This window comes from Odocoileus virginianus, chromosome 3 (assembly GCF_023699985.2).
Source record: "Odocoileus virginianus isolate 20LAN1187 ecotype Illinois chromosome 3, Ovbor_1.2, whole genome shotgun sequence".
Taxonomy (NCBI): domain Eukaryota; kingdom Metazoa; phylum Chordata; class Mammalia; order Artiodactyla; family Cervidae; genus Odocoileus; species Odocoileus virginianus.
In genome coordinates, this window is record NC_069676.1 from 14,109,121 (window position 1) to 14,135,126 (window position 26,006).

At 43.0% G+C, this 26,006-nt stretch overlaps 1 protein-coding gene across 4 annotated transcripts in view; it reads right to left on the minus strand.

Annotated features, from left to right (window-relative positions):
- The window catches only part of INSR (insulin receptor), a 141,250-nt gene that overhangs the window by 101,326 nt on the left and 13,918 nt on the right, over positions 1-26,006 (minus strand). For all 4 annotated transcript variants that reach the window (XM_070464727.1, XM_070464725.1, XM_070464721.1 and 1 more), the window contains exon 2: positions 20,654-21,205. In XM_070464727.1, coding sequence (XP_070320828.1) covers positions 20,654-21,205 — 552 coding nt within the window. The remainder of the gene's footprint in view (positions 1-20,653; positions 21,206-26,006) is intronic.

Below are 26,006 nucleotides of genomic sequence, written 5' to 3' on the forward strand. Positions count from 1 at the left end.
CAGCCCTCACTCTTTCAAGCCAGCATCACAAAATCGTAAGCAAAAGAGGAGGCAGGGAGAGACAAAGTGTGTTTGGAAAAAAAACAGCTGTCCTGAGAGGTAAGTCAGCTGGGATAACAGGGAGCGTGGAATAAGAACTCCCCAGAAACAAGCCCTAACACTCAAAGTGCAGATATTTTCCCAGTGGAGTTAAGCCTTTACTTTCACATTCCACATGCAGGTGGGTCCAGGAGAACACTTCCCTGCAGAACTGTAGATTCTGAGCTCTGATTCTAAATTCACTGGTGCTTCCAGTTTCCGTATGATAGTTACAGATGCCGAATTAAACAGTCACTCAGCTACTGGGAAACCACAAGCAAATATAAAATATAGAAACTCTACAGGTCACAACAAGTTAAAAAAATTTTTTAAACCCCACCAACTAGAGATTGAAACAACTCACTAAAATGAACAGTTAATTTTTTTTTTTAAACCCTAACTACTAGTGATTAAAGCTCACTCAACTGGAGAGGCAGTGTAGCATACTCCAAAAGGCACATGATTTAGGGGAAAAAAAAAAAAGACTATGAACTAAATTCCAGTCCTACCCTACTTCAACCCCATTATCTGTGTGACCTTGGGCAAGTCACTTTACCGATTCTGGAGCTGTTAAACCAAGCTGTAGAACAAGGATAATTATTAGGGTGGCTATGAAGACAGAATGAGATAATTTATATAAAGTGATTAAAAGATAGTAAACAGCCCTCATGAGAATGATTATCAAAAATAACAAATCAGGGACTTCCCTCGTGGTCCAGTGGTTAAGGATTTGCTTTGCAATGCAGGGGACACAAGTTCAGTCCTTGGTCGGGGAATCAAGATCCCACATGCCTTGTAGCATCTAAGCCCATATGCTGTGACTCCTGAGCCCATGCGTCACACTAAAGAGCCTGTGCACCACAACAGATTCCACATGATGCAACGAAGACCTGATGCAGCCAAATAAATAAATAAATATTTTTAAAATAACAAGTCAAAATTGTCTTCAGAAACTCTTTAGAAAACAAGAATGTTATATAGTCAAAATCTGTGAGGGCAGCCAAAGCTATGCTCAGGGGTGCATTCATGGCCTTAAAAGCTTTAATTTTATTAAAAGTGTGTTATTAAATTATTCACTCACTCATTCCCCAATTTATTCAAAAAAAGACTTAGGCATCTGGTGAGTCATCTAAACACTTCACACCGAAAGGAGAAAAAGAAGCAAAATGCATGCCTCATAATAATCTAAAAATGAAAAGGATTAATATTATAACAGTAACTAATGAATTGTGGGGAAAGAAAATTGATACATAAATCCAAGATCTGCTTTGCTAAAAAAGAAAATGTGGCAAATCTAAATAGAAGGATAGGAGAATATGCCAACAAGATATTTATTTAATGGCACACTATTAAATCTGATCATTTCAATGAAATGATCCCTAATAAAATACAAATCACAAAAGTTGACTCAGAAAAATCTCATCAGAGGTTAAAAAAAATTCTAGACTGCATTCTATCACAAACTAGTATAAAAATTTTAAAGATATTAAAGAATTACTTCCTCAACAGTTTATTGCACCATGGGATTTCTCCAACAAATAATCATTTTCAAGGAAGTGTTAGTTCTGATGCCGTAATTCTAAAACATTTAAAATGAAAACTTGCCTAGTTCATTTTAGGTGGCTAGGATATCAGATAACAAAACTTGATGAAGAGATTGCAAAGTAAAACAGACCAAAAACATAACAGAGTTTCACTCTTGAACACAGGTGGCAAAGATCCATAAAAACAAAGCAAATTGACTTCAACACTATACTAAAAGAATAATTCATCACAACCGGGTAGGGTTTACCACAGAGGAAAGCAAGGTTTATTTTATGCTAGGAAATCTATTAAACATGATTGTCAGATAATACCATTGTTAAATATTTAATATGAGTCTTGGTCAATAGAATAAGATTTTAAATTAAATGAAAGGTACAACATTTAGACATGATTTTTTTTAACTTGTAGATAATAAAATTGCACACAATAAATAAAAATATTTAAAACTTACTAATTAATTTCACTAAAGGATCTGAATTCAGGATAAATATACTTATTTACAGTACTACCACCAACAAAAACTGTGTTATAGGAATTAAAAATCACCACAGCAAGAAATACATGGGATAAATATTTTTAAAAGCATAACATGAAAAGATTTGTAAAAATGGAGAAACTGATCACATACCTGCATGGAAAGGAAAAATATTAAGGTATTGATTACTCAAGTTAATATGCTGCTGCTACTAAGTCGCTTCAGTCGTGTCCGACTCTGTTTGACCCCCTGGACTGCAGCCCACCAGGCTCCGCCGTCCATGGGATTTTCCAGGCAAGAGTACTGGAGTGGGTTGCCATTGTCTTCTCCACAAGTTAATATACAGATTTACAGATTAATAGAATTTTTCATCAAAATTTCAATGGATTTCATGTGTATGGGAGGAGGTAAATTTGTAAATTCTTAAGTTTGACAAGAATAAACACTTTAAAAAAGTGTAATAGGAAAAAACTGAATCTACCATCAATAAAACATACTCTAGATCTATAATAATTAAACCAGCATGGTACTGAAGAGACACAGATGAATAAAATAGAACTGATATCTCTGAAGCAGATCCTGGTTTTTGATTGAATTTAGTGTGTGCATGTTCAGTCATGTCCGACTCTTTGCAACTCCATGAACTATAGCCCTCCAGAGTCCTCTGTCCACGGAATTTTCCAAGCAAGAAAACAGGAGTGGGTTGCCGTTTCCTACTCCAGGTGATCTTCCCAACCCAGGAATCAAACTCTCATCTCTTGCGTCTCCTGCATTGCAGGTGGATTCTTTACCACTGGTGCCACGTGGGAAGCCAGGCATTTTGTAGTAGAAGGCAAAAAGAATGGCCACAAGTGCTTTTCCACTAATCAACACGTAGCATCTATATCCACCCTCTTCCTTCAAGCTTTTCTCAACCCCATGACTCGCTGTGTGTGACCAATGGGGGCTTAGCACATTTAGCACATGGGAAGCAGAAAGAGACTTGGAAAACACTTGAGCACTGGGGAACTATGTCTTGTTACTCTGGGAAACTTGAGACTGTCACATGATCCAAACCCAAGCCAAGCTCAAGAAAGATGAGCGACCACAGGGAGAAAAAACCAGCACCCCAGCAGACAGCCCATACCAAAAACCAGCCACATGGGTGAGGCCAAGCTAGACCACCCAGCTACCAGTCATCCCACCAGCTGATCCCAGAGACTGGAGATAACCAAGCCTGTGTCTTTGGTCAACTTGGGTGGTCCAACCCAGAAAACCCACTTAGAAAACTTAACTCACAGGATCATGAGCAAAGTAAACGACAGTTGTGCTGTGGAACTCTGCTCAATGTTATGTGGCAGCCTGGATGAGAGGGAAGTTTGGGGGGAAATGGATACACACATATGCATGGCTGGGTCTCTTCATTGTTCACCTGAAACTATCACAACATTGTTTGTTAATCAACTATACTCCAATACAAAATAAAAAGTTTTAAAAAAATGACAGTTGTGCAAAGTCAGTATGTTTCGGAGAAGGTCTGTTATGCAGCAAAAGTTAGTTGATACAAGTTCCAAGAGAAGATCCCCTGTCATCCCAATAATGGAGAAGGAAATGGCAACCCACTCCAGTACTCTTGCCTGGAAAGTGTTCTTGCCTGGAGAATCCCAGGGATGGGGGAGACTGGTGGGCTGCCGTCTATGGGGTCGCACAGAGTTGGACACGACTGAAGCGACTTAGCAGCAGCAGCAGCATCCCAATAAACCACCCCCTTGTGGTTTAAGTTAGTCTGAGTAGATCCCCATCACCAGCAATCGTAAGTTGACTCTGACGCTCAATGCTGAGCCAGGAAGACATGTTCCCTCCCTTACTGCCTTACTCACCCTGAATCCACTTCCTCTCTACCCTGTTACCTTGAAAGCACTCTGTTCCCCAGAGAAAGAGGAGAATCAAGAAGGAGCTGACACATTCCTCGTTCTCAGTCACCCACAGACATGATGACACTCTCAGCCCTGGTCAGCACACCTACCCCTTCCTTGTTCCTCTTCTCGATTAGATGTCCCTATAATGGCCTCTTTGTTAGGCTCAACTTTCCCAAGCTACTCCTTCCTCTATTCCAGGGCTTGCAAAGCTTGGCGGGGGGTGGAGGTGGGGAACTATTCATTGCTATACCTTATCTTTAAGGGGGAAAAAAATCAAACTCAAAGTAGAGAAAAGGAATGGGATTTTTTTTTTTTTTTTTTTTTTTTTTGTCAAAAGAAGAGATATCAGCTAAATGTTAAAGAAAAAAACTTTCAGTCTGAGTTCCTTACCATTTCCTCATTTTACGTGAGGAAACAGAGGCTGAGAAGAGCTAGTCCAAGGTCACACAAGAGACTCAAAATTCAAGACCAGGTTTGCCTGACTTCAGAGCTAATTTTGGGCTCCCCTGGTGGCTCAGATGGTAAAGAATCTGCTTGCAATGCAGGAGACGGGGGTTCCATCCCTGGGTCGGGAAGATCCCCTGGAGAAGGAAATGGCAACACACTCCAGTATTCTTGCCTGGAGAATCCCATGGACAGAGAAGCCTGGCAGGCTAACTTTAATCATAAAGTGAAATGCTCCAGAACAGTGCTACCCAACAGAACTTATGACAGTGATGGATAAGACCTCCATTTGTGTTGTCCAAACATAGTGGATGCAATCAAGGGAGAAATGCTTCATTTTTATTTCATTGTAATTCATTTTAACTTAGCCACATACTGGACAGCACAGCTCTAGAATAACATTAAGCTGGTTCCACACCACCATCAAAGGGGGGACCTTCAACATCCTTATGCTCCCTGAATCCCACCCACCCAACCAGGAGAAGTGGCAATTGAAAGAGGATAAGACCTTAAGGAGAAAAGACCATGAGGGCATCAGGTTACAGCCAAACCTAGTAAAGTACTCTATAAATATTTTAATGTCCTCTAAAATAAAACAGACAACCTGCTACCCAAAAACTGAGTTCACATCTTGGTGGGTGTTGAGCCAATGGACACAACAAAGCCAAAGATCATAAGAAAGGATTTATTACTTGTTCCAAGTAAGGAGAATACCAGGGATCCCTCCCAAAGCAATGTCTCCCCAAACAGCAAAATTGGGGAAGTTTTAAGTTAAGGGCTTCCCTGGTGGCTCAGTGGTAAAGAATCCACCTGCCAATGCAGGAGAGGTGGGTTTGATCCCTGGGTTGGGAAGATCCCCTGGAGAAGGAAAAGGCAACCCACTCCAGTATTCTTGCCTGGGAAATTCCATAGACAGAGAAGCCTGGTGAGCTACAGTCCATGGGGTAGCAAACAGCTGGACATGACTTAGAAACTAAACAACAAAAACATGCATATTCATGAGGGGGCTTGAAGAGAGGAGAATTTAGTGAAACGTTGAGACAAAGGTGGACAGATTTTCAGTTGATTGAAGTGGGGGGTTGGTAAGCAAGAGCCAACATCATCCTTCTATCCTCCACCTGGATGGTGGCTTTAGTTCCTGCAGAACTCAAAGGTATGATTATGTATACAATATAATGCATGTGTGCATGCTAAGTCACTTCAGTCATGTTAAATTCTTTGTGACCCCATGTACAGTAGCCCACCAGGCTCCTCTGTCCATGGGATTCTCCAGGTAATAATAGGCATGTATATTATGAAGAACCAGGACCCTGCCCCAAGGCTGCACTGTGGATTGTTGACTGCCTCCCTTGTTTCTGCATCCCCTCCTGTAACATCACTAATTACTGGGAGTTCCCTGGTGGCCTAGTGGTTAAGATTCCAGGCTTTCACGGCTGTGGCCTAGGTTCGATCTCTTGTTGAGGAACTGAGATCCTACAAGCTTCATGGTCAGGAAAAAAAAAAACAAACTTTAATTACTGAGACCTATTCAAGGGCAAGCATTGCAGCCAGGCTTAGATCACAAAATGGGTTAGGCAAAAAGAGGTTCTCTTATGTCCAGTAAGCTACCCTTGGTTCTCTTTTTCCAGGAACCCCCTACCCTATGTGTTTATAAACTGACGCCATGCTATGCTTATTCAGCTAGCAAGAACAGATTCTGAACAATGGATTCCCATTGTCCACTCCTGTTGGCTAGACCCCTTTCTAGAGCTTTCAGAGTTGGGAAAAGCTTAGAGGAAAAAAAAAAAACTCTGTGTAAGCAATATTTGCACTTTACGTCAAGTGGGGGAAAGAATCAATGTCATCTTCTGACTTCTTTTATTCTGAATTTGTAACTCTTATGCCCTGTAACTCTTATGTTAGCTTCCTTCATCCCTCCTCCCAAGATCTCAGGGTCAATATGCCAAGGTGTCCTTCACTTTCTATCCCATCAGTCCTATTTTTCATCCTACCAAATGCCCATTGCTGTTATCTGCAATCCCCAATAAATAAAACACTCCCAATGGCCAGTACTCCTCAAATAAAGTCAGGCAGTGCACCAAGCTAGTGGGTCTCAAAGACATCCTTTCCAAACTGTGAAAATCTGTGAAGAATTATGCCCTCATCTGAACCACATGGGCCTCTTTAAGACAGTTCTCCAACTTTTTCTTCATCAAACTCATGCCCATATGGGACATCTTTCCTTTCTTGGCTTCATCTACTGTTTTACTTCCAACACGTGTCTCAAGGTCTTCAGACTAAGTTGTCTTCTGTACAACCACAAATCCTAAGATCAACTTCTTGCTTTTTTTCCTCTCTTGCCCTTGTAAAATTCCTTTGCAAATAACCTTCATACCTTCCTCGCTTATAAAAATAATTTTCTTAGCAAAACTTGCCTTGGTTAAAGAACATAGAGTTTTGTTACAAAGTTCAGCCTGTGCCTTGTTTATCATAAACTAAAAATGGGAGGCCACTGAGGACTGTTTGACTACATAACAAAATTTTCAGGCTTTTGAAAAAGAAAAAAAATAATTCTCGAAGAGCCCACCACCACCCATATCCGTGCTCCAGAGGAGGAGCGACCAGAATGATTGCTTCTCAAAATGATCCGTTGCAAATAGTCCTAGGGTGGAGCTGGGGGGTGGGGCAGATGTTAAATAAAGTCCACTGAGGGACTAGAATCTGAGTCTGACCCTGACTCTGGAACCAGAGGACAGAAAGCCAAGCTGAACTGTGCCATAAGAGAACAGTCAGCAACACTCAGATGGGGGGACATACCCCCAGGTGGAACAGCCCAGCTCTCCAACAGGGAGAGTGGAAGAAAAAGAAAGGGATGGAGGGGGGTGCTGTTGATGAGGATTTTTACACTCAATGCTATTCACATGTGGCGCTGGATCATTCTAGGAGGTAAGGGCTCTGTCTGCATTGTAGGGTGGCAATCACTGCAGATGGTGACTGCAGCTATGAAATTAAAAGATACTTCCTCCTTGGAAGAAAAACTACGACAATCCTAGACAGTATATTAAAAAGCAGAGACCTCACTTTGGTGACAAAGGTCTGTGTAGTCAAAGCTATGGTTTTTCCAGTAGTCATGCATGGATGTGAGAGTTGGAACATAAAGAAAGTTGAGTGCTGAAGAATTGATGCTTTCAAATTATGGTGTTGAAGACTCTTGAGAGTCCCTTGGACTGCAAGGAGATAAAATCAGTCAATCCTAAATGAAATCAACCCTGAATGTTCACTTGAAGGACTGCTGCTGAAGCTGAAGCTCCAATTCTTTGGCCACCTGATGCAAAGAACCGACTCAGTGGAAAAGATCCTGTTGCTGGGAAAGATTGAGGGCAGGAGGAGAAGAGGGCAGCAGAGGATGAGATGTTTAGATGGCATCACTGACTCAATGGACACGGGTTTGAGCAAACTCCAGGAGGTAGCAAAGGACAAGCCCTGCATGCTTCAGTCCACGGGGTTGCAAAGAGTCAGACATGACTTAGCAACTGAACAACAACAACAAAGACAATTCAAGATGCGGGCTGGTCACTGGAAGACCAAGTGCATAGTTAGAGGGGTGGGATTTTCAGCCTGGCCTCCAGACACGGGAGGGGTCTGGCAATGGAGTTCAGCCAAGAAGCGGGTGGCAGAGTATGAGATGGTTAGATAGCATCACTGACTCAATGGACATGAGTTTGTGTGAATTCCAGAATATAGTGAAGGATGGAAAAGCCTGGCATACTGCAGTCCATGGGGTCTCAAAGAGTTGGACACGACTGAGCAACCAAACAACAACAATAATAACTGCATTGTAGGGTATTGAATGGCATCCATGACCTCCACCTACTCGATGTCAGTAGTATCACCCCCTACAATTTGCAACACCCCAAAATGTCTCTAGACATTGAAGAATGTCCTCTAGAGGCCAAAATCACCTGCAGTTGAGAATCATTGCTATAGACCCAAAGAGACAGATCCATTTCTTTTTTTTAATGGTTGAGACTAAACTATATTGTCTAGAGATTCACATTCGAGTGATCAAACAGAAAGACATGACTAGTAGAAAAGACAGGATAGTGACCACCTGGGGGCTGGAGGGAGAAGTCTGACTGTGTTTAGAGTGGGGACCATGGAAGGACTTCTAGAGGCAGTATTGCTGGCAAAGTACTATTGCTCAGCCAGGGTTGGGGGGATTATAACGTTGCTGTGTGCACACTCTGTCACTCAGTCATGTCTGACTCTTTGAGACCCCATGGACTGTAGCCCACTGAGCTCCTCTGTCCATGGGATTTTCCAGGCAAGAATACTGGAATAAGTTGCCATTTCCGGCTCCAGGGGATCTTCCCAACCCAGCAATCAAACCCACACCTCTTGAGTCTCTTGCATTGGCAAAGGATTCTTTACCACTGAGCCACCTGCCTACCACAACTGAAAGATCTCACATGCTGCCACTAAATATTCCACACACTACAATGAAAACAGAAGATCCTGAATGCCATAACCAAGACCCAGCACAGCCAAATAAATATATAAATACATTTTTTAAAAAAACTTCTATAATAAAAAGGTCAAATGATCCTCTACCCCAAACCTTCCAGGCATTTAACAAATGTGGACTCTATCTACCAGGTGCCCCACAGTGGCTAGTTGATGAACACACTTTACCCTGTGCTTCTATGTCTTGTGGCTTGAGTTTGGGCTGGGCGATCTCAGTCCATTTCCCAAACCTGGAATCCAAGGAAAGTAGCCCAATCTGCTGCTACTCATATGGTCCCACCCATGATGGACAACAGGAGCCCAATGAAAGCAAGTCTTTTTTTTTATCTGTTTCCTTGCTGTTGTTTAGTCACTGAGTTGTGTCTGACTCATTGCGACCCCATGAACTGTGTCATGCCAGGTTCCTCTGTCCATGAGACTTCCCAGGCAAGAACACTGGAGTGGGTTGCCATTTCCTTCTCCAAGGGATCTTCTTGGCCCAGGGATCGAACCTGCATCTCCTCCTATATTGGTAGGCAGATTATTTACCACTGAGGCAGCTGGGAAGCCCCATTTGTTTCCTATTCTTAACTTTATCTCTAAGTGTGGGCAGGCATTTAGTTTTAGCTAGCAAAAGACTCTATGCTCAGTTCCTCAGTCGCGTCCAACCTTTTGTGACCCTGTAGACTGTAGCCCACCAGACTCCTCTATCCATGGGATTTTCCAGGCAAGAATACTGGAGTGGGTTACCATCTCCTACTCCAAGCAAAGACTCTAAGCCCAAGACAAAGAGAGGAAGAGGGAGAAGGGGAGGTGGGGGACTGGGTTGGGGGTAGATAAAGAGAAGGGAAAGCTGAGGTTAAGGGGGAGAATAGGGAGGAGAGGCAGAGGAGAGAGAGGAAGAAGGAAGAGGAGACAAAGGACACAATTTTGAAACCCCACCACCCACATCAGTTCTCTTTTACTGGGAAGGGGAACATTCAATGAGGCATAAGTTGTGTAGAGAGAGAAGTACTGACCACAGGGAGTACCTGGGCTCCCAGCCTGACCAGAGCTGAGGTCCCCAGGACAGCCATGGGGCATTTCAGGTGTTCAGCTACAAAGAAGAGATTTTAATTCTGAAAAAGGGTACGGTGACGGGATGGGAAATAACTGGTCAACAAATTTCATCAAGGAGGTGGGAGAAAAAGAAAAACTCATCAGACCAGTTACCACATTACCAGTCAGCCACCTTTCCACAATTATGTATTTAACTCTGCCCTACCTTTTTCTAAAGGACTGGGTCAATTTATTTCTCTAAGTTAAAAGGTAGTTGAATGAGTATCCCAAAGCCCCCCACCCCCCAACCCAGGAAGGTAAGAACTTGTGAGAACTGTAGGCCTATATCTTCATTAAAAAATTTTCAAACTGTACTGTCCTTGAGATGCCAGGTGGCTATGCGGTCAACTGGTCTACCTTTCTTCAGTGCCTCAAGCCTACTGAAACACTTTCTGCCTACCTAGCTTATCTCCTTATTGTTATTTATTTGACTTTCTCCCAGACTCAGCAAGGACTGTGTGGTCCCAGTAGCAAGCCTAGCTCAGCACAGCTATCTACTCAATACCAGTGGAAAACAGCCCATCCTGATTGTAGCCCCAAGTGTAACCTCTGTGATCTCTCCACCATGCCTGCAGGAAAACTTCTAGCACTCAGAGCACATGATTGCACAAGCCTCCCTTCACAGTATAAGCAGCCTTCTTACTCTCACACTGAAGACCTCTGTGCTTTTGTCATTGCCTTTCCATCCACCTGGAACACTCTTCCCTCTTATCCTCCAAGCATCATTTGCCACACAACCAAATTACACCTTTTCAACCACTCCAGCCTGAGATAATCTCTCTCCTTCTATGGATGCCATGGCAAGTCATCATCAATACTGGGGAAGGAAGTTCTACTCTCTAGAACTATATATATATATATATATATATATATATATATATATGCAATGTTATTTACTTATGTATTTTATCTTTGGCTTCACTGGGTCTTTGTTGCTGCACATGGGCTTTCTCTAGATATGGCGAGTGGGGGCTACTCTTCGTTGTGGTGTGCAGACTTCTCACTGAAGTGGCTTTGCTTGTTGCAGAGCATGGGCTCTAGGGTATGCGGGCTTACGTAGTTGTGGCACTCGGGCTTAGTTGCATGTGGAATCTTCCTGGACCAGGAATCAAACCCATGTCCCCTGCATTGGCAGCTGGATTCTTAACCACTGTACCACCAGGGAAGTCCATACTCTCTAGGATATTTGTTCTCTCCTGTTATACAAAACCCAATCATTTCCAAAATTAAGAGTTTACTTAAAAAATTCTGATCATCTCAGTGATCAAGAAATTATGAAGACCACAAAGCTTTTTCAGTATAGTGCTTTTAATTCTCTCCTAGATTTTAAAACAAAAAAGAATAAATACAAACGAAACACTCAGATGGGCCTCTGTACTACATGATCTGTTGCCTTTTTTCTAATTATTATTATTATTCGAGATCCTGTACACATTAGACTTTTCTGTTTTCTGCATGGACTGCAATGGCATAGCCACAAAGGAATTTAATTTATCAACATTCTGAAGTGTTATCTAGAGAACATCATGATTTCAGGTGCCCCAGCACCAAACACGTCTGGAATCACTGGTCTGATGACTCACTTAGTGGGTGAAGGGAGGAGTCTCTCTTGCCTTGTGACATCTCCTGCTCACTGGGCTGCCTTGAATGGTTAATCGGCTCCTACCTTTAATCGCCCCAGCCACATTGAGAGCTCCCGAGGGGCAAGGATGATATTCCATTCTTTGCAACCCCCTCATGGCAGTGCCAGCAAGGAACAGAGGGACTGCTTTGGCCTGATGCTAAGATGTCCCAACTTCCACTGAAAACAAGCATCTAGCTTCAAAGGTCCTCCTCATTTTTATAAGGGGCACAGCCAAGAACAGATGATGGTACATTTTTCTTTTCTTTAAAGAGCCATACAATTTTGGTCCATACAGCTGCCACCGGCAAAACATAAAGGAATAAACGACCAAGCATGACTGTATTCCAATGAAACTCGATTTAGGGACACCAAAATGTTAACTGCAGATAATTTTCACCTCTCATAAAATACTACTCTTTAGATTTCCCCCTCAATCTTTGTATTTTTAAAATTTATTTTATTGAAGTATAGTTGATTTACAACGCTGTGTTACTTTCTGCGGCACAGCAAACTGTTTACATATACATTCTTTTTATAGTCTTTTCCTGTATGGTTTATCACAGGATATTTCTAATATGGTTCCCTGTGCTGTACAATAGGACCCTGTTATTTATCCATCCTATATATGAGTTTGCATCTGCTAATCCCAAACTCCCAATCGATCACTCCCTCACCCGGCCTTGGCAACCACAAGTCTGTTTTCTATGTCTGTATCTTCAATCTTTTTAAAGTAGAAAAAAACATTCTTAGCTCATGGGCCACACAAAAATGCTGGAGGACTGAATTGGCCCATGGGTTATAGTTTGCTGACGAGTCAACGGTTTTAGACCAGACAAGTCTGAGATCAAACCATTTCCCAGCAAAGTCTCCTAGAATAAGTTTCTGAATTACTATCCAAGCCTGAGTGTCCCTTTCTGTAAAATGGGAATAACATCTTCTCATAGGCTACCACAAGGATTCCATGAGTCAGAGCTTGTCAAATTCTTAGCACAGAGCTTAGTGCATTGTAAGCGCTCAATAAGCATTAGCTAGTAATAAGTGGTCAAAGATGTCATTGTTTATCTTTGTGACGGGTCCTGAGGACACAACTATAAACACCATGGTCCCTGTATTCAGGAAAACTCAATGTGATGGAGGAGACAGATAACTTAAGATGGGATGAAAGAAGACATACAAATGGCCAAGAGGCACATGAAAAGATGTTCAACAGAAATGCAAATCAAAACTACAATGAGGTACTACCTCACATTGGTCAGAATGGCCATCATCAAAAACTCTACAAACCAATAAATGCCAGGGAGGGCATGGAGAAAAGGGAACTTTCCTATACTGTTGGTGGGAATGTAAATTGGCAGCCACTACAGGCCCTGGTGGTTCAGATGGTAAAGAATCTGCAATGCTGGAGAGCCGGGTTCAATCCCTGGGTCGGGAAGATCTCCTGGAGAAGGGAATAGCCTCCCATTCCAGTATTCTTGCTTGGATAATGACATAGAGGAGCCTGGCATGCTACAGTTCATAGGGTCACAAAGAGTCGGACATGACTAAAGCAACTGACCACGTGCACGCACAATGGAGAATAGTATGAAGATTTCTTTAAATACTAAAAACAGAGCTACCATATGACCTAGCAATTCCACTCCTGGGCATATATTAAGAGAAAATCATAATTCAAAAAGATACATGTCCCTAAAAGTTTATAGCAGCACTACTTACAATAGCCAAGACATGGAAGCAATTTAAATGTCAATCAACAAGAAACAGATAAATAATATGGTGACTTATCTACAATGGAATATTACTCAGCCATAAAAAAGAATGTAATAATACCATTCACAGCGACATGGATGGACCTAGAGATTATCACACTGAGTGAAATGTCAGACAAACATTATATGATATTGCTTATATGTGGAATCTAAAAAAAATGGTACTAATGAATCTACTGACAAAACAGAAAGAGTCACAGAGAGAGAAAACAAACCGATGATTACCAAAGGGGAAAGCAGAGGAGGAGTAATTTGGGAGGCTGGGATTAACACATACACATTATCATATAAAAAATAGATAACGAAAAAGAACCTACTGTTTAGCACAAGGAATTCTAATCAGTACTCTGTAATGACCTATGGGGGACTAGAACCTATAAAAGAATGAATATATGTATAACTGATTCACTCTGTTATACAGTAGAAACCAATACAACATTGTGAATCAACTATGCTCCATTAAAAATTAATTTGAAAAAATGATGAGCTGGGAAGGGTGATAGGAAAAGGCAGCCAGAATGTTGGCAGGGCCAATTCTAGGGCATCTCCCCACCCCAGATTTCTTTGTTCTCTGTCATTCCCCCAACTTTCCACAATGAGCACAGGTAAGCCCAGTGGTTAAGAGCTCAGATTCAGAGCCAGAATACCTAGGTTTGGGGATCAAAGCCCATCTTTACTACTTATGAATGATGTGACCCTGGACAAGTGGCTTCACCTCCTGGGGCTCCCAGGACCTCATCTGTAAGGAGAAATCATTGGAAGAGCTTGCTGCCGTATCGTAAGCAAAGTAACTTAGTGTCTGGCACAAAATAATTCACTAAGAAGGCTCTGATTATTACAATAGCAGAGGCAAAGTTAAAAAAATGGAAGAAGCGGGGGAAAAGTTTCAACCTGAAGTTCAGACCTCTGCCTCAAAGCAAACCCTTCAAGAGTGACTGTGTGTGCATTTAAAAATGTCGTGCTTAATATCAACAGAGCACCCTAACCTTCAGAGAATCTGAAACACAGCGTGCGTACTATGTCACTTCAGTCGTGTACAACTGTGTGTGACCCCACAGACTGTAGCCCGCCAGGCTCCTCTGTCCATGGGATTCTCCAGGCAATAATACTGGAGTGGGCTGCCACACCCTCCTCCAAGGGATCTTCCCAACCCAGGGATGGAACCTGCATCTCTTGCATCTCCTGCATTAGCACGCGGGTTCTTTACCACTAGTGCCACCTGGGAAGCCCTCCGAAACAGATGGAAATGCAAACTCAGGGAGAGACTCACCTCCCTCTACCTCCTGCTCCTTCCTGCTTCTTACAGATGTCCCTATGTCACCAGCCAGCTTCCTGGTACCCAGCAAGCCCCAGACTCACCCTCTCCTCTGACTGGCAGAAGTAGTTGGGGTGGCCTCCCAGGGGAAAAAAATACCAGTGGGTTTGGCTAGAGCAGCTGGTCAAGCAAGTCCTGTGGTTTCTGGTCTCCCCAAAAGCCCAAAGCAGAGGCACCAAGTGAAGAAAATTATTTTCCCTCTGGGGTTGTAGGTCCAAGCACCCAGTTCTCACGGTGGGTTTTCGTCTGCCTGCCCCAAGACCAAAATCAGAAATGGAGCCAAGCTTTGACAGACACCCAGGAGCTGGTCTGCCCAGAGAGGCTGGTGAACTCATGGCACCTAGGAGAAGCTTCCAGAACATTCATCAAGTGCCAGGTACTGGGATAAGTGTACCCCTAGGTATCATTTCATTTAACCCCCTAAACTGCAACCCTGACAAGCAGGTGCCACAAGTATTCGAACTCTTCAGATGGGGAAGCACAGGTTTAGTCCAGCTCATGCACCATGAACGGCGGGACAGGACTCCGAACAATTCCTGTGACTGCTTGAAAATGGGTCCAGCAAGGCCAATCTTTGAGGTCTTTTTTAAAACCGTTCTTATTCATCTTCTAGGTGGTAACCATTTCCTTTTTAAAAAAATTTTATTTTAATTTATTTATTTTTGGCTGCACTGGGCCTTCATTGCCCTGTGCGGGCTTTCTCTAGTTGCGGCGAGCGGGGGCTGTTCTCGAGCTGCGCCTCACGGGCTTCTCGCTGTAGTGGCTTCTTTGTTTGCAGAGCACAGGCTCTAGAATAAGGGCTCAGCATTGTGGTACACAGGCTTAGCTGCTCCTCGTCACGTGGGATCTTCCCGGACTAGGGATCGAACTCGTGGTCTCCTGCATTGGCAGGCAGACTCTTGACCACTAGATCACCAGGGAAGTCTGACTTTCAGGGTCTTAATGACCCATCCATGTAGGGGGAGAGATTTTCTAACCCAGAAGACTACAGCTCCACCCACAGATCCTCCCTCTTGTCACTCATCCCACAAGAGCATTCAGTCACATGTTCAGTGTCTGCATTTGCTACCAGAAGGTCCTCTCCAAGGAGGCAGGGGCTGGTCACTTCTGTGGCCCCAAGGACTGCAAGACCTGGCACACAGTAGGTTCTCAATAAACACACCTTGTGACCCAGCTTACATAGACTCCATCTCCACTCTGCTCATTCAGAGTTCCTTGCATTTGACCTCCGTTGGCATCTCCACCCCAAATAGGTAGACAGAGTGATGGAGAAGAAGCAGCTCAAGACACACGCCAGAGTGATTATCCTTTTAATTTACTTTAACCATTGAGAACCTTCTTTTCTCTCTTTGCCCAAACTATCATTGTTTAGGGATCAGGTAGGAAACGAGACATTGTAGAGAATGTTTTAACTGGGTCCAGAGGACAACCCAACACCTTCATCCCAGCTGTCTGTCTGTCTGGTCTGATCTGTCTTTTTTCTTTAGAGTTAAAAATGTATTTTACAAATTCTTGGTTTTTTTTCTAGTTCTACTTGAATATATACATAAAATCATTATGAAATTAGCTATCCATTCTTCTTAAAGTGCAAATATGATTTTCCAGGGATTTTCTTTTTATCAGTGTGGTACCTATGATATTTCAAAACTCCATCAAAAGATTTCCCCCTCTTTAAGTCTTATTTTGAGATAGGTTAATGTGCTACCCAAAAGTATACTTTTTTCCTGTCCCTGAAAGTTTCTGGTTCTTTCTAGCTTTCACAGATGCAATCATCCTAACACTCTTAATATCCTGTTTTCTAATAATTATGGATGTGAATTAATGTTAAAAAGAAGAACAAATAATGATTCACTCTGCTTAATTGATTGTCCACGCGTATGGGTGGGTCATTATTGCAACACAGAATATCTACACTCCAGATCCCTAGAAGAAAACAAAATCTTAAACTCTTTGTTTTTGAATTATACATCTGATCTGGAGTAATGATCTTTATGGAAGACTCTCTGAAAAGGACGCAATCTGTCCTTTTCTCTAGATTCCTGGTCTGCTGACAGACCTTGGAGATTTCCAGAACCTGGCAATCATGCAAGAAAAAGGCTCAACGAGGTGTTGGAGAGGACTGGAGGGAAATTGAGGACTTGATGGTACTTTTCACAGGTTTGTATCTGTTGCCTAAGACAGGGTGGGAGGAGTATCTTCTAAAGATTCCTTTCAGTCTGTTTTACCTTGGAAAATCCCACACACTTTTGGGTAAGCCTTCTAAAGCCACAGCAACAAAGTAACATAAGCATTTTAAAAGCCAGAGAAGTATGCCCATGTTCATAGCAGCATTGTTCACAATAGCCAAAAGGTGGAAATGACCCATATGTCCATTGATGAATGGATAAACAAAATGTGGTCTATTCATACAATGGCATATTTTTTAGCCCTAAAAAATAAGGAAATTCTGACACCTGCTACAACATGGATGACCTCAAGAACATTATATTCAATGAAGTAAGTCAGACATAAAAGTATAAGTGGGAAAAAAAAAAAACAAATACTGTATGATTCCACTTATATGAGATCCCTAAAGAAGTCAAATCCATAGAGACAGAGAGTAGATGGTAGGGGCAGGGTGCTGGAGGAGGGGATGGGGAGTGAGTGTTTAATGGGGACAGTGTTCCAGTTTGGCAAAATGAAGAAGTTCTGGAGACGGATGGTGGGGATGGTTGCACAACTGACTGTACTTAGTGTCACCGAGCTGTGCGTTTTAAACAGTTAAGATGGTAAACTTTATGTTATATATATTTTATCACAATCAAAGAAATTGAAGGGGCAAAAAGCCAGAGCTGAGTTGTACTGGATAGACAAGAGTGTAGCTTCAAAAAAACAGTCATTTCTTGTCATCTGTGACCAGGACAGGACAATGCATTCCTTGGTGCCAAAAGAATTGATGCTTTCAGACTGCAGTGCTGGAGAAGACTCTTCAGAGTTCTTTGGACAGCAAGGAGATCAAACCAGTCCATCCTAAAGGAGATCAACCCTGAATATTCATTGGAAGGACTGACGCTGAAGCTGAAGCTCCAGTACTTTGGCCACCTGATGTGAAGAGCTGACTCATTGGAAAAGACCCTGATGCTGGGAAAGATTGAGGGCAGGAGAAAGGGGTGACAGAGGATGAGATGGTTGGATGGCATCACTAACTGAATTTGAGCACACTCTGGAAGATAGTGGAGGACAGGGAAGGCTGGCATGCTGCAGCCCATGAGGCTGCAAGGAGTCAGACACGATTTGATGACTAACAGAGGACCCCACCACAGGGTTATGAACCAGGAGCAAACACTGCTTCCATATGCCAGGAACCGGTACCTGGCACAGGGCTCAGCTTCTCAGCTGCAACCTTATACGCAAAGCCACGCCTTCTCTGGTGATGAAACCCCCAGGGTAGAAAAACAAGCCTTGTTCTCCAAAGCACAAGATTAAAAACAAAACCTACTCAAAACATCACGGACATTTTTGCAGATAATACCATCCTGGATATTTTGACTAAAATGGGTACAGAAATAAATCCACAGAGGAATGTCTTAAATTATATCTCAAGACGTGTGAGTATGGAGCAAAAATAAGAAACTGATTTTGGAGAATGGAGCATTGGGATAAAAGTGTTCACTGTTTTCCCCCAATGCCCCAGCTACTAGTAAGCTCCCCACCTCTAAACAGAGCAGGCACCCCTGCCCCCCAAAAACACACACAGAGATGCTATTTTGTATCTCAGATGTGGTGCAAACTCCAGCCATCTTTTATTAGCTGTGTGGCCTTAGGCAGGTTAAAAACCTCTCTGGTCTCTAAAACAAGGATAACAGAATTCCCGTTGCAGCTGTGTGTCCTTGTAACATGGTAGGGCCTACACGCCCTCTCCTCTCCTCACCATCAAAGAAGGTAACCCCCTTACCTCCAAATTCACCAGGATATTCACTCCCACCCAGATTATTCAACCCCACCACCACCTCAGAAATCTCCCCGTTCTTCTGTGAAATTCCAAACCCACGGGTGGTCCAAGACTTTGCCCCAGTTTTGATCTTTCTTCTTGATCACAGCTTGGCTTCTCTGTGTCCCTGATCTACCGACGTTCTCAAGATTCTTCCACGACATAACAACCATTGTTCCCTCCTCCATCCACAAACCACCAGATTCTCCCTCCCCTCACTGGCCAAACTCTCAAAAAAGAGGTATCTGCTCTCTTACCTCCTGTTTTCTCACATTCAACATCTCCATCCATGATGACGCCTTCCTGGAACTTGAAGGACCCCTCCCTGCTGAGTCTATGGATTCCACTCAGGTCTGACTTCTCCATAGCTGTGTGGCTTCTCCATAGCTTTGGGCTCAGGTGAGAAAACCCTCCTTTCTCCCTTCCCTTATCTTTTGTGATAAAATCGTTAAGCCACCCACTCACTTTCTCCTGCCTCCATCTCACATTTGCTAATTCTTCCCAGGGAATTTCACAGCATGTGAAAGAGTCAATAAAACAATAAACAATTAACAAGTTTGTGTTGGGAACTAGCTTTCTTGGATATCAAAACATTATAAAACTACATGGATTAGAACAGTAATAACTTTAGCACGTGGAAAGGCAGACATACTTATAGAAACTCAGAAACAGACCCTCAAATCAATGATGAAGGGGTAAATTTCTGCAATAAATGGCCTTGAGCCCCCAACTAATTATTTGGGGGAAAATGGATACCCTTGACAAATTTTTTAATGATAATAATTAAAGTTAAGAGAAAACTTGGAGGAAAAACACTTTCATTTTATGGATAGAAAGGGACTTTCTAAGCATAAAATAATATGAGATGCATGCAAAAACTCAGGTCTGAACTCCATAAACATTTTAAGCTTCTCTGGCAACGGACAGCCAGAGTATTTTCATCACTGAACAAAAACATCTGAAAATGTAGTTGGCAAAAAGTTAACAGTCTTTGCTACGAAAACCACACGCAGATTAATATTTCAAAAACCACTAAGGCACTGAAAGACAAATGGACAAAGGATATGAACAGGAAGAAAAAACCTAAATGATAAATAAACATGTTTTTAAAGGCTCAACCCTGGTAGCAATCAAAGAAATGCAAATAGAAACAATGACAACACAGCAGCTCCTCCCTCCAGTAAATTATGAAAGATTTTTCAAAAAACACTCCAAGCTAGCCAAGGTGTTCCCTCTCAGCCAGCGCTAGGAGGAGTGCCCATTGGTACAACATTTCCGGAAAGCCATTTGGCAATCAATATCAAGAAACTTTGACCCAGAAATTTCACTCTGGAAAACCAAAACCTGAAGGGGGGAAAAAAATGCTCAGTAAAGCTTCCACACCAAAATGTTCAACCCTCTTTGTGAAAACTAGAAATAATTTAAATACCCAATGACAGGGAAAGTTAACTAAATCCAGACACAACAGAGCCACTAGCAGGAAATACCCCCAGTAATCGTGGAATAAGGATGGCTGCTTTGTTTTTATCCTTTACACATTCCTTTTTCCAAATTCATACCATGAGCAATCTTAAATCAGACAAGAAACACATTTCTTTTCTTCAACAGCAAAATCCATACTCATCTGCTCTGTCAAGCAAGAGGAACATTCAACCAGCTAGCTCAGGTGTTGGCAAAATCCGGCCCACCACTTGGTTCTGTAAATAAAGTTTTATTGAAACACAGCCATGCCCGTATATTTATTGCCCATTGTTGCCAGGTGGCTGCTTCCCAAGTCCAATAGCAGGGTTGAGTAGTTGCAATAGAGACTGTATAGACTGCAAAGTTTAAAGTTTATTTATTATCTGAGCCTTTGCAAAACAAGATTTGTCACCACCTGAACTAGTGAACATTTCCAGCATCTTTTTAATGAATCAAGTCATATGAAATGGTTTAGAATCCAGAGAACTCTGACATACCTTTCTGGCAGTGGCTGTGTGTCCAGCACCGCTCCACAAATTGTCCGTTGATGACAGTGGCAGGGCAGTTGGTCTTGCCCTTTGCAGTGCCTGGACAAATGTCCCCACACTCCTCATTGTCATCTTTGTTCAGCACGATGTAATTATCCTCCACGGAATCCAGGATGCGAGACCAGTCGATGGTGGCCAGGTAGCAGAGTTCATTGTTCTTCTCGATGCGGACGGAACCCCGGGTGATGTTCATCAGGTTGTAGAGGCCAAGCTCCTTCAGATGAACCATCTCAAAGATGACCAATGCATAGTTAAAGAAGAGGCGCGAGCCTCGGATGACCGTGAGGTTGGGGAACAAGTCCTTCAGGCTCTCCAGTCCATAGACCCGGAAGAGCAGCAAGTAATCAGTGATCATGATGAGTTTGGGGAAACTGAGGTCTCGGAAGTCCTCAGGTCTTGTTTTGAACATCAACAGAATCTGCAAATGTCCTTCAATGACCGAGCAGTTGGCCAGCTCATGCAGCCGGGTGAGATTATTCCGGATATCCATACCGGGGCACACTAGAAGTGCAAACAAGCAGAGAGCAAGACAGGTGAGCAAACATCCCATGGATGGTTTATAAGAATGAGTGGCAGGGCAGCCACGTGGCCATGTGACCTGGGTCCCATGCCTGCTCAGAAGGGCCTTGCCCTGGGCTTAATGTTCTTTTATCCATCTTGAAATCCTTAATCATTTTTGGGTGAGGGGGTCCCAAGATTTCATTCTGCCCTGAACCCCATGGTTTCTATAGCCAGCCCCCATCAGTGGGTTTCTCCGTAAAGTGTCCATGCCTAAGTAATTACTCTCAAAAGGCAAAAAACCTGAATAATAATAATTCCTTTGGCAGTACCTGTTTAGAAACCTTAAAACCATCACATCAAATATGATGCAATGGAGACACTGGGATTACAGGGGGTTGAGTAATGCAGCAGGTGCAGAAGGGGAAAGGGGAGCCATCCCCAGTGAGTCAATGTGAAACATCTTCAGGAAATGGATTTATGGGGATAAAGGTGCCCACATCAGAAATGGGGCAAGGAGACCTGGCTGTGTTTTGTCAATTCTCTCATTTTCCTGACTCTCCTTCCCAACCCGCCCTTCTGGCAGGCAGCCACAGTTTAATTACCTTTTATCCAAGTGTGTCAAGGGCTTCCCAGAGTCTGATCTCCCCAGTACAAACACCTGCACACCTATTCTCCTGCAGTGGGTCTCTCCCTTGCTCTGATATCCTCTATGGCTCCCCTGCACTTTCCCTCTCACAGCTCTCAAGGTTCTGCCCCTCCATCCCCTGCACCATGTAAAACATGGCCTGTCCACTACTCTCCAATTACAAGAGGGTCTTCCAAACCCCACCCCGCCCATAACATGACCTATGAAGAGAAGGGAATGAAATAACGCAGACACCCAAGCAGTGACTAGCACACAGTCGGTGCTCAATTAATGTCAGCTATTTTGTTGTTGTTTATTTCTCCCAAACACATCACGGTGTCACCTCTAGGCTCTGTGCTTTCATCCCCCTAGACCAGGGCGGGCAAATATTTTCTATAAAGGTTCAGATAGTAAATACATTCTGCTTTGCGGTCAGTCTCTGTTTAGACTATTCCACTCTGTCGTTACAGCTCAAAAGCAGCCCAGAGACCACTAGCGGCTATGGCTGTGTTCCAATAAACCTTTATTATAAAAGCAGGCTGTGGGCTGGTGTTTTCCCTTGAGGTGGTAGTCTGGTGACCCCTGCCTTACTCTGACAAAGTCCAACGGCACTTCTGCAACAATAGAGATGTTCTACATATGTGCTGGTCATATGGAAGCCACCGGCCATTCGTGGTTGTCAAGCACTTGAAATGTGGCTTATATAAGACTGAGGAGCTGGGTATTTGATTTCACTTTAGTTAGTATTAATGGAAATAGACATGTGCAGCAAGTGGCCACTGTTCTGAATACAGTAGCTTGAGTCCCTTTGACTGTCAAAGTTCTTTACACCTTAGCTCCCCACTTTGAAATCCAGCTCATCATCCTTCAAGATCTAGTTCAGAGGCCACCTCCTCCAGGAAGGCTTCTCTGATTTCCTTTCCTCCATATACTTATTTAGATCTTTTCCTCCTCCTGTGTTTCTTATACTGGAGTTAACATTCATCAGATGTGAACTCCTTAGACAGCCTCTCCTTGCCAAAACACACACACTCACTCAGTCAGAGGTTGGGAGGCACCATCGAGAGGACTAGGATGTCAGTTCCAACACCACACACTCATGCCACCCAAGCCTTGTCTAAGGTTCCCAGCTTCAGTCACATCAACAGCATCTACACACAGAGGTCTGTCCAGACAGGTACCGCACCTTGATCCCTCCCAACAGGCTCCATTTGCACCCCACAGATGAGAAAACTCTGAGAGGCAAAGCCAGTCAGCCAAGGACATATGACCTACCAGTAACACTCAAGGTTGCCAGATTTAGCAAATAAAAATGAAGGACAGGGCTTCCCTGGTGGCTCAGTGGTAAAGAGTCCACCATCTAATGCAGGAGACACGGGTTCCATCCCTGGTACAGGATGATCCCACATGCCTTGGAGCAGCTAAGCCCCATACACCACAACTATTGAGCCTGTGCTCTAGAGCCCAGGAGCTGCAACTACTGAAGCCCAAGCACCCTAGAGCCTGTGACCTGCAACAAGAGAAGCCACTGGGATGAGAAGCCCTTGAACTGCAACTAGAGAGTAGCCCCCACTCACTGCAACTGGAGAAAACCCCGAGCAGGAATGAAGACCCGGCACAGTCATAAATTAGTTAATTAAAAATTTAGAAAAAAATGCAGAAAGCCCAGTTAAATTTGAATTTCAGATAAGCAAGGAGTACTTTTTAGGTAAGTCTGCAATGTTTGGGACATACTTATCCTTAAAAACTACTCATTGTTTAAGGTAAATTCAAATTTAACTTGGTGTCCTGTACTATATCTGGCAGTGTACTTAGACTTGGTCACAGGTCTGGGCTTCTTAAGCCTGAGCCTCATAACTCTATGTCACCTGCACACACACACACACACACACACACACACACACATACACTTGTGAAATTGGTGCAGATACAAAAACACCATCCTTCCCAAGTTGTGGGAGAAATCAGATATGAACATGCATTCAAAGATTAACCAGTTGTTGAACATCATGGAAATGTAAATCCGCATCAAAAATCCACATCATGGAAATGTAAATCCACAGTGAGATACCACTTCACTCTGACCAGGGTGGCTAAAATTAAAAAGACAGACAATAACAATAGTTGACACAGAAGTGGAGAAATTAAAACCCTTGTACATTACTGGTGGGAATGGAAAATGGTTCAGCTGCTGTTGTGGAAAACAGTCTCGTAGCCCCTCAAAAGATTAAGCAAAGAGTTACCATATAATCCAGAAACTTCATTCCTAGGTGAAATGAAAACATAGGTCCAACCAGAAATGTGTGTACAAATGTCCATAGCATCATTATTTATGATAACCAACAAAGGAGAAACAAGCCAACATTACATGTCCATGAAATGTAGCAAGTCCATACAGAGGAAGATTGTTCAACAATAACAGAGGAGAAAACCCTGACACTAGCTACAAAAGGGATGAAAACATGATGCTCAGTGAAAGAAACCAGTCACAAAAGACCACATGTGCAGTGATTCCATTTACATGAAATATCCAGAATAGGCAAATCCATAGAAAGTAGATTAGTGGTTTCAAGGGGTTCAAGAGAGGGAAATGCGGAGTGACAGATAAAAAGTATGGGATTTCTTTGGAAGGACTTATGAAAATGTTCTAAATTGATATTGATGGTTGCCCAATTCTGTGAATGTACTAATGTACAAAGAACCTCTAAATGGTAAATTTTAAATAGGTGAATTGTATGGTATTTAATTAGCTCTCAATAAAGTTGTTGTTGAAAAATTAAATGACTATAACTACCCGGGACAACAAAGAATTGCTTTACTTTTTAATCTCCAGTGACTCTAACTCAAGTCATTAAAGCTATAGTGGTGGTGGTCATTTTTGAGTTGCTCAGTCATCTCCAACTCTTTGCTACCCCATGGACTGCAGCCCACCAGGCTCCTCTGTCCACGGGATCTCCCAGGCAAGGATGCTGGAGTGGATTGCCATTTCCTTCTCCTCATTAAAGCCGTATGTGTCCCTATTAGTATAAGACAATAGAGCAATTTACTGCAGGGACAGAAAATACCCAGAGGATGTTAGAAGTAGTGCCAGCAATATATGTAGGACCCCGCACTGGTTTTTAATACCTCTGGGTGGGAAACTTAAGGATGCTTCAGGCCCTCAGTAAGTGGCAGCTGGTTAACCATCACTCCACACACAGATAGGGAAGGACCACGGGGATTGGGGAGGAGGGCAGTCCTGGTGACAGCCAACACACTCTATGTGAAGCACCTGGCCATGTTCTGGCAGACACGTTCTCTCTCTCTTTTTTAAATTATTTACTTGATTTTTGGTTACATTCCGTCTTCATTGCTTTGCCCGGGCTTTCTCTAGTTGTGGTGAGCAGGGGCTACTCTCTAGTTGCAGTGCTCAGGCTTCTCATTGCAGTGGCTTCTATCGTTGCAGACACAGACTTAGGCCCACGGGCTCAGTAGTTGCAGTTCTGAGGCTCTAAAGCTGGGGTTCTGTAATTGTGGCACTCGAGCTTAGTTGCCCTGGGGCATGTGAAATCTTCCCAGACCAGGGATCGAACCCGTATTCCCTGCACTGGCAGGCGGATTCTTATCTACTATACCACTAGGGAAGTCCTCTCTTGATGAATTCTAAAACTAATCCCAGAGGAAGTAGATAAACAAAATGGTCCATGCTCATTTTTGTGATGAGCAAAATTCAAGATTCACACAGAATGAGTGGTAAGGGGTAACTGAGATTTCAATCCAGCAATTAAAAGCAAACTTTATGCTGTAACTATGTTATAGTTTCTCCACTTCTGTTTTTTCAAAAACATACCTAATGAAGCAGGTGAATGTGACTTAAATAAGAAACAATGAAACAATGTCCATGCGGTGAACAATGTCCATGTGGTGACAACCCCGAGGAGGCTTGCTAAAGACGGTTTTCTTCATTCACTCCTGCAGCACCTATCTGCTGAAAACCTGTTTCCACTGTTCCAAGGACTGGATATGCTTAAAAGAATAGGATACAGGCTGCCCTGGGTCTCAGAGACTATAGTTGCTATTAACTACTCAAATCAACTGAAGGTATAACTGAGGAGGATATCTCAGTTAGTTAAGGACAGCATGAAAGGCTAGAAGAAATCATAAAAAAACAAGCTACTTGACTAAGCCCAGGACAGT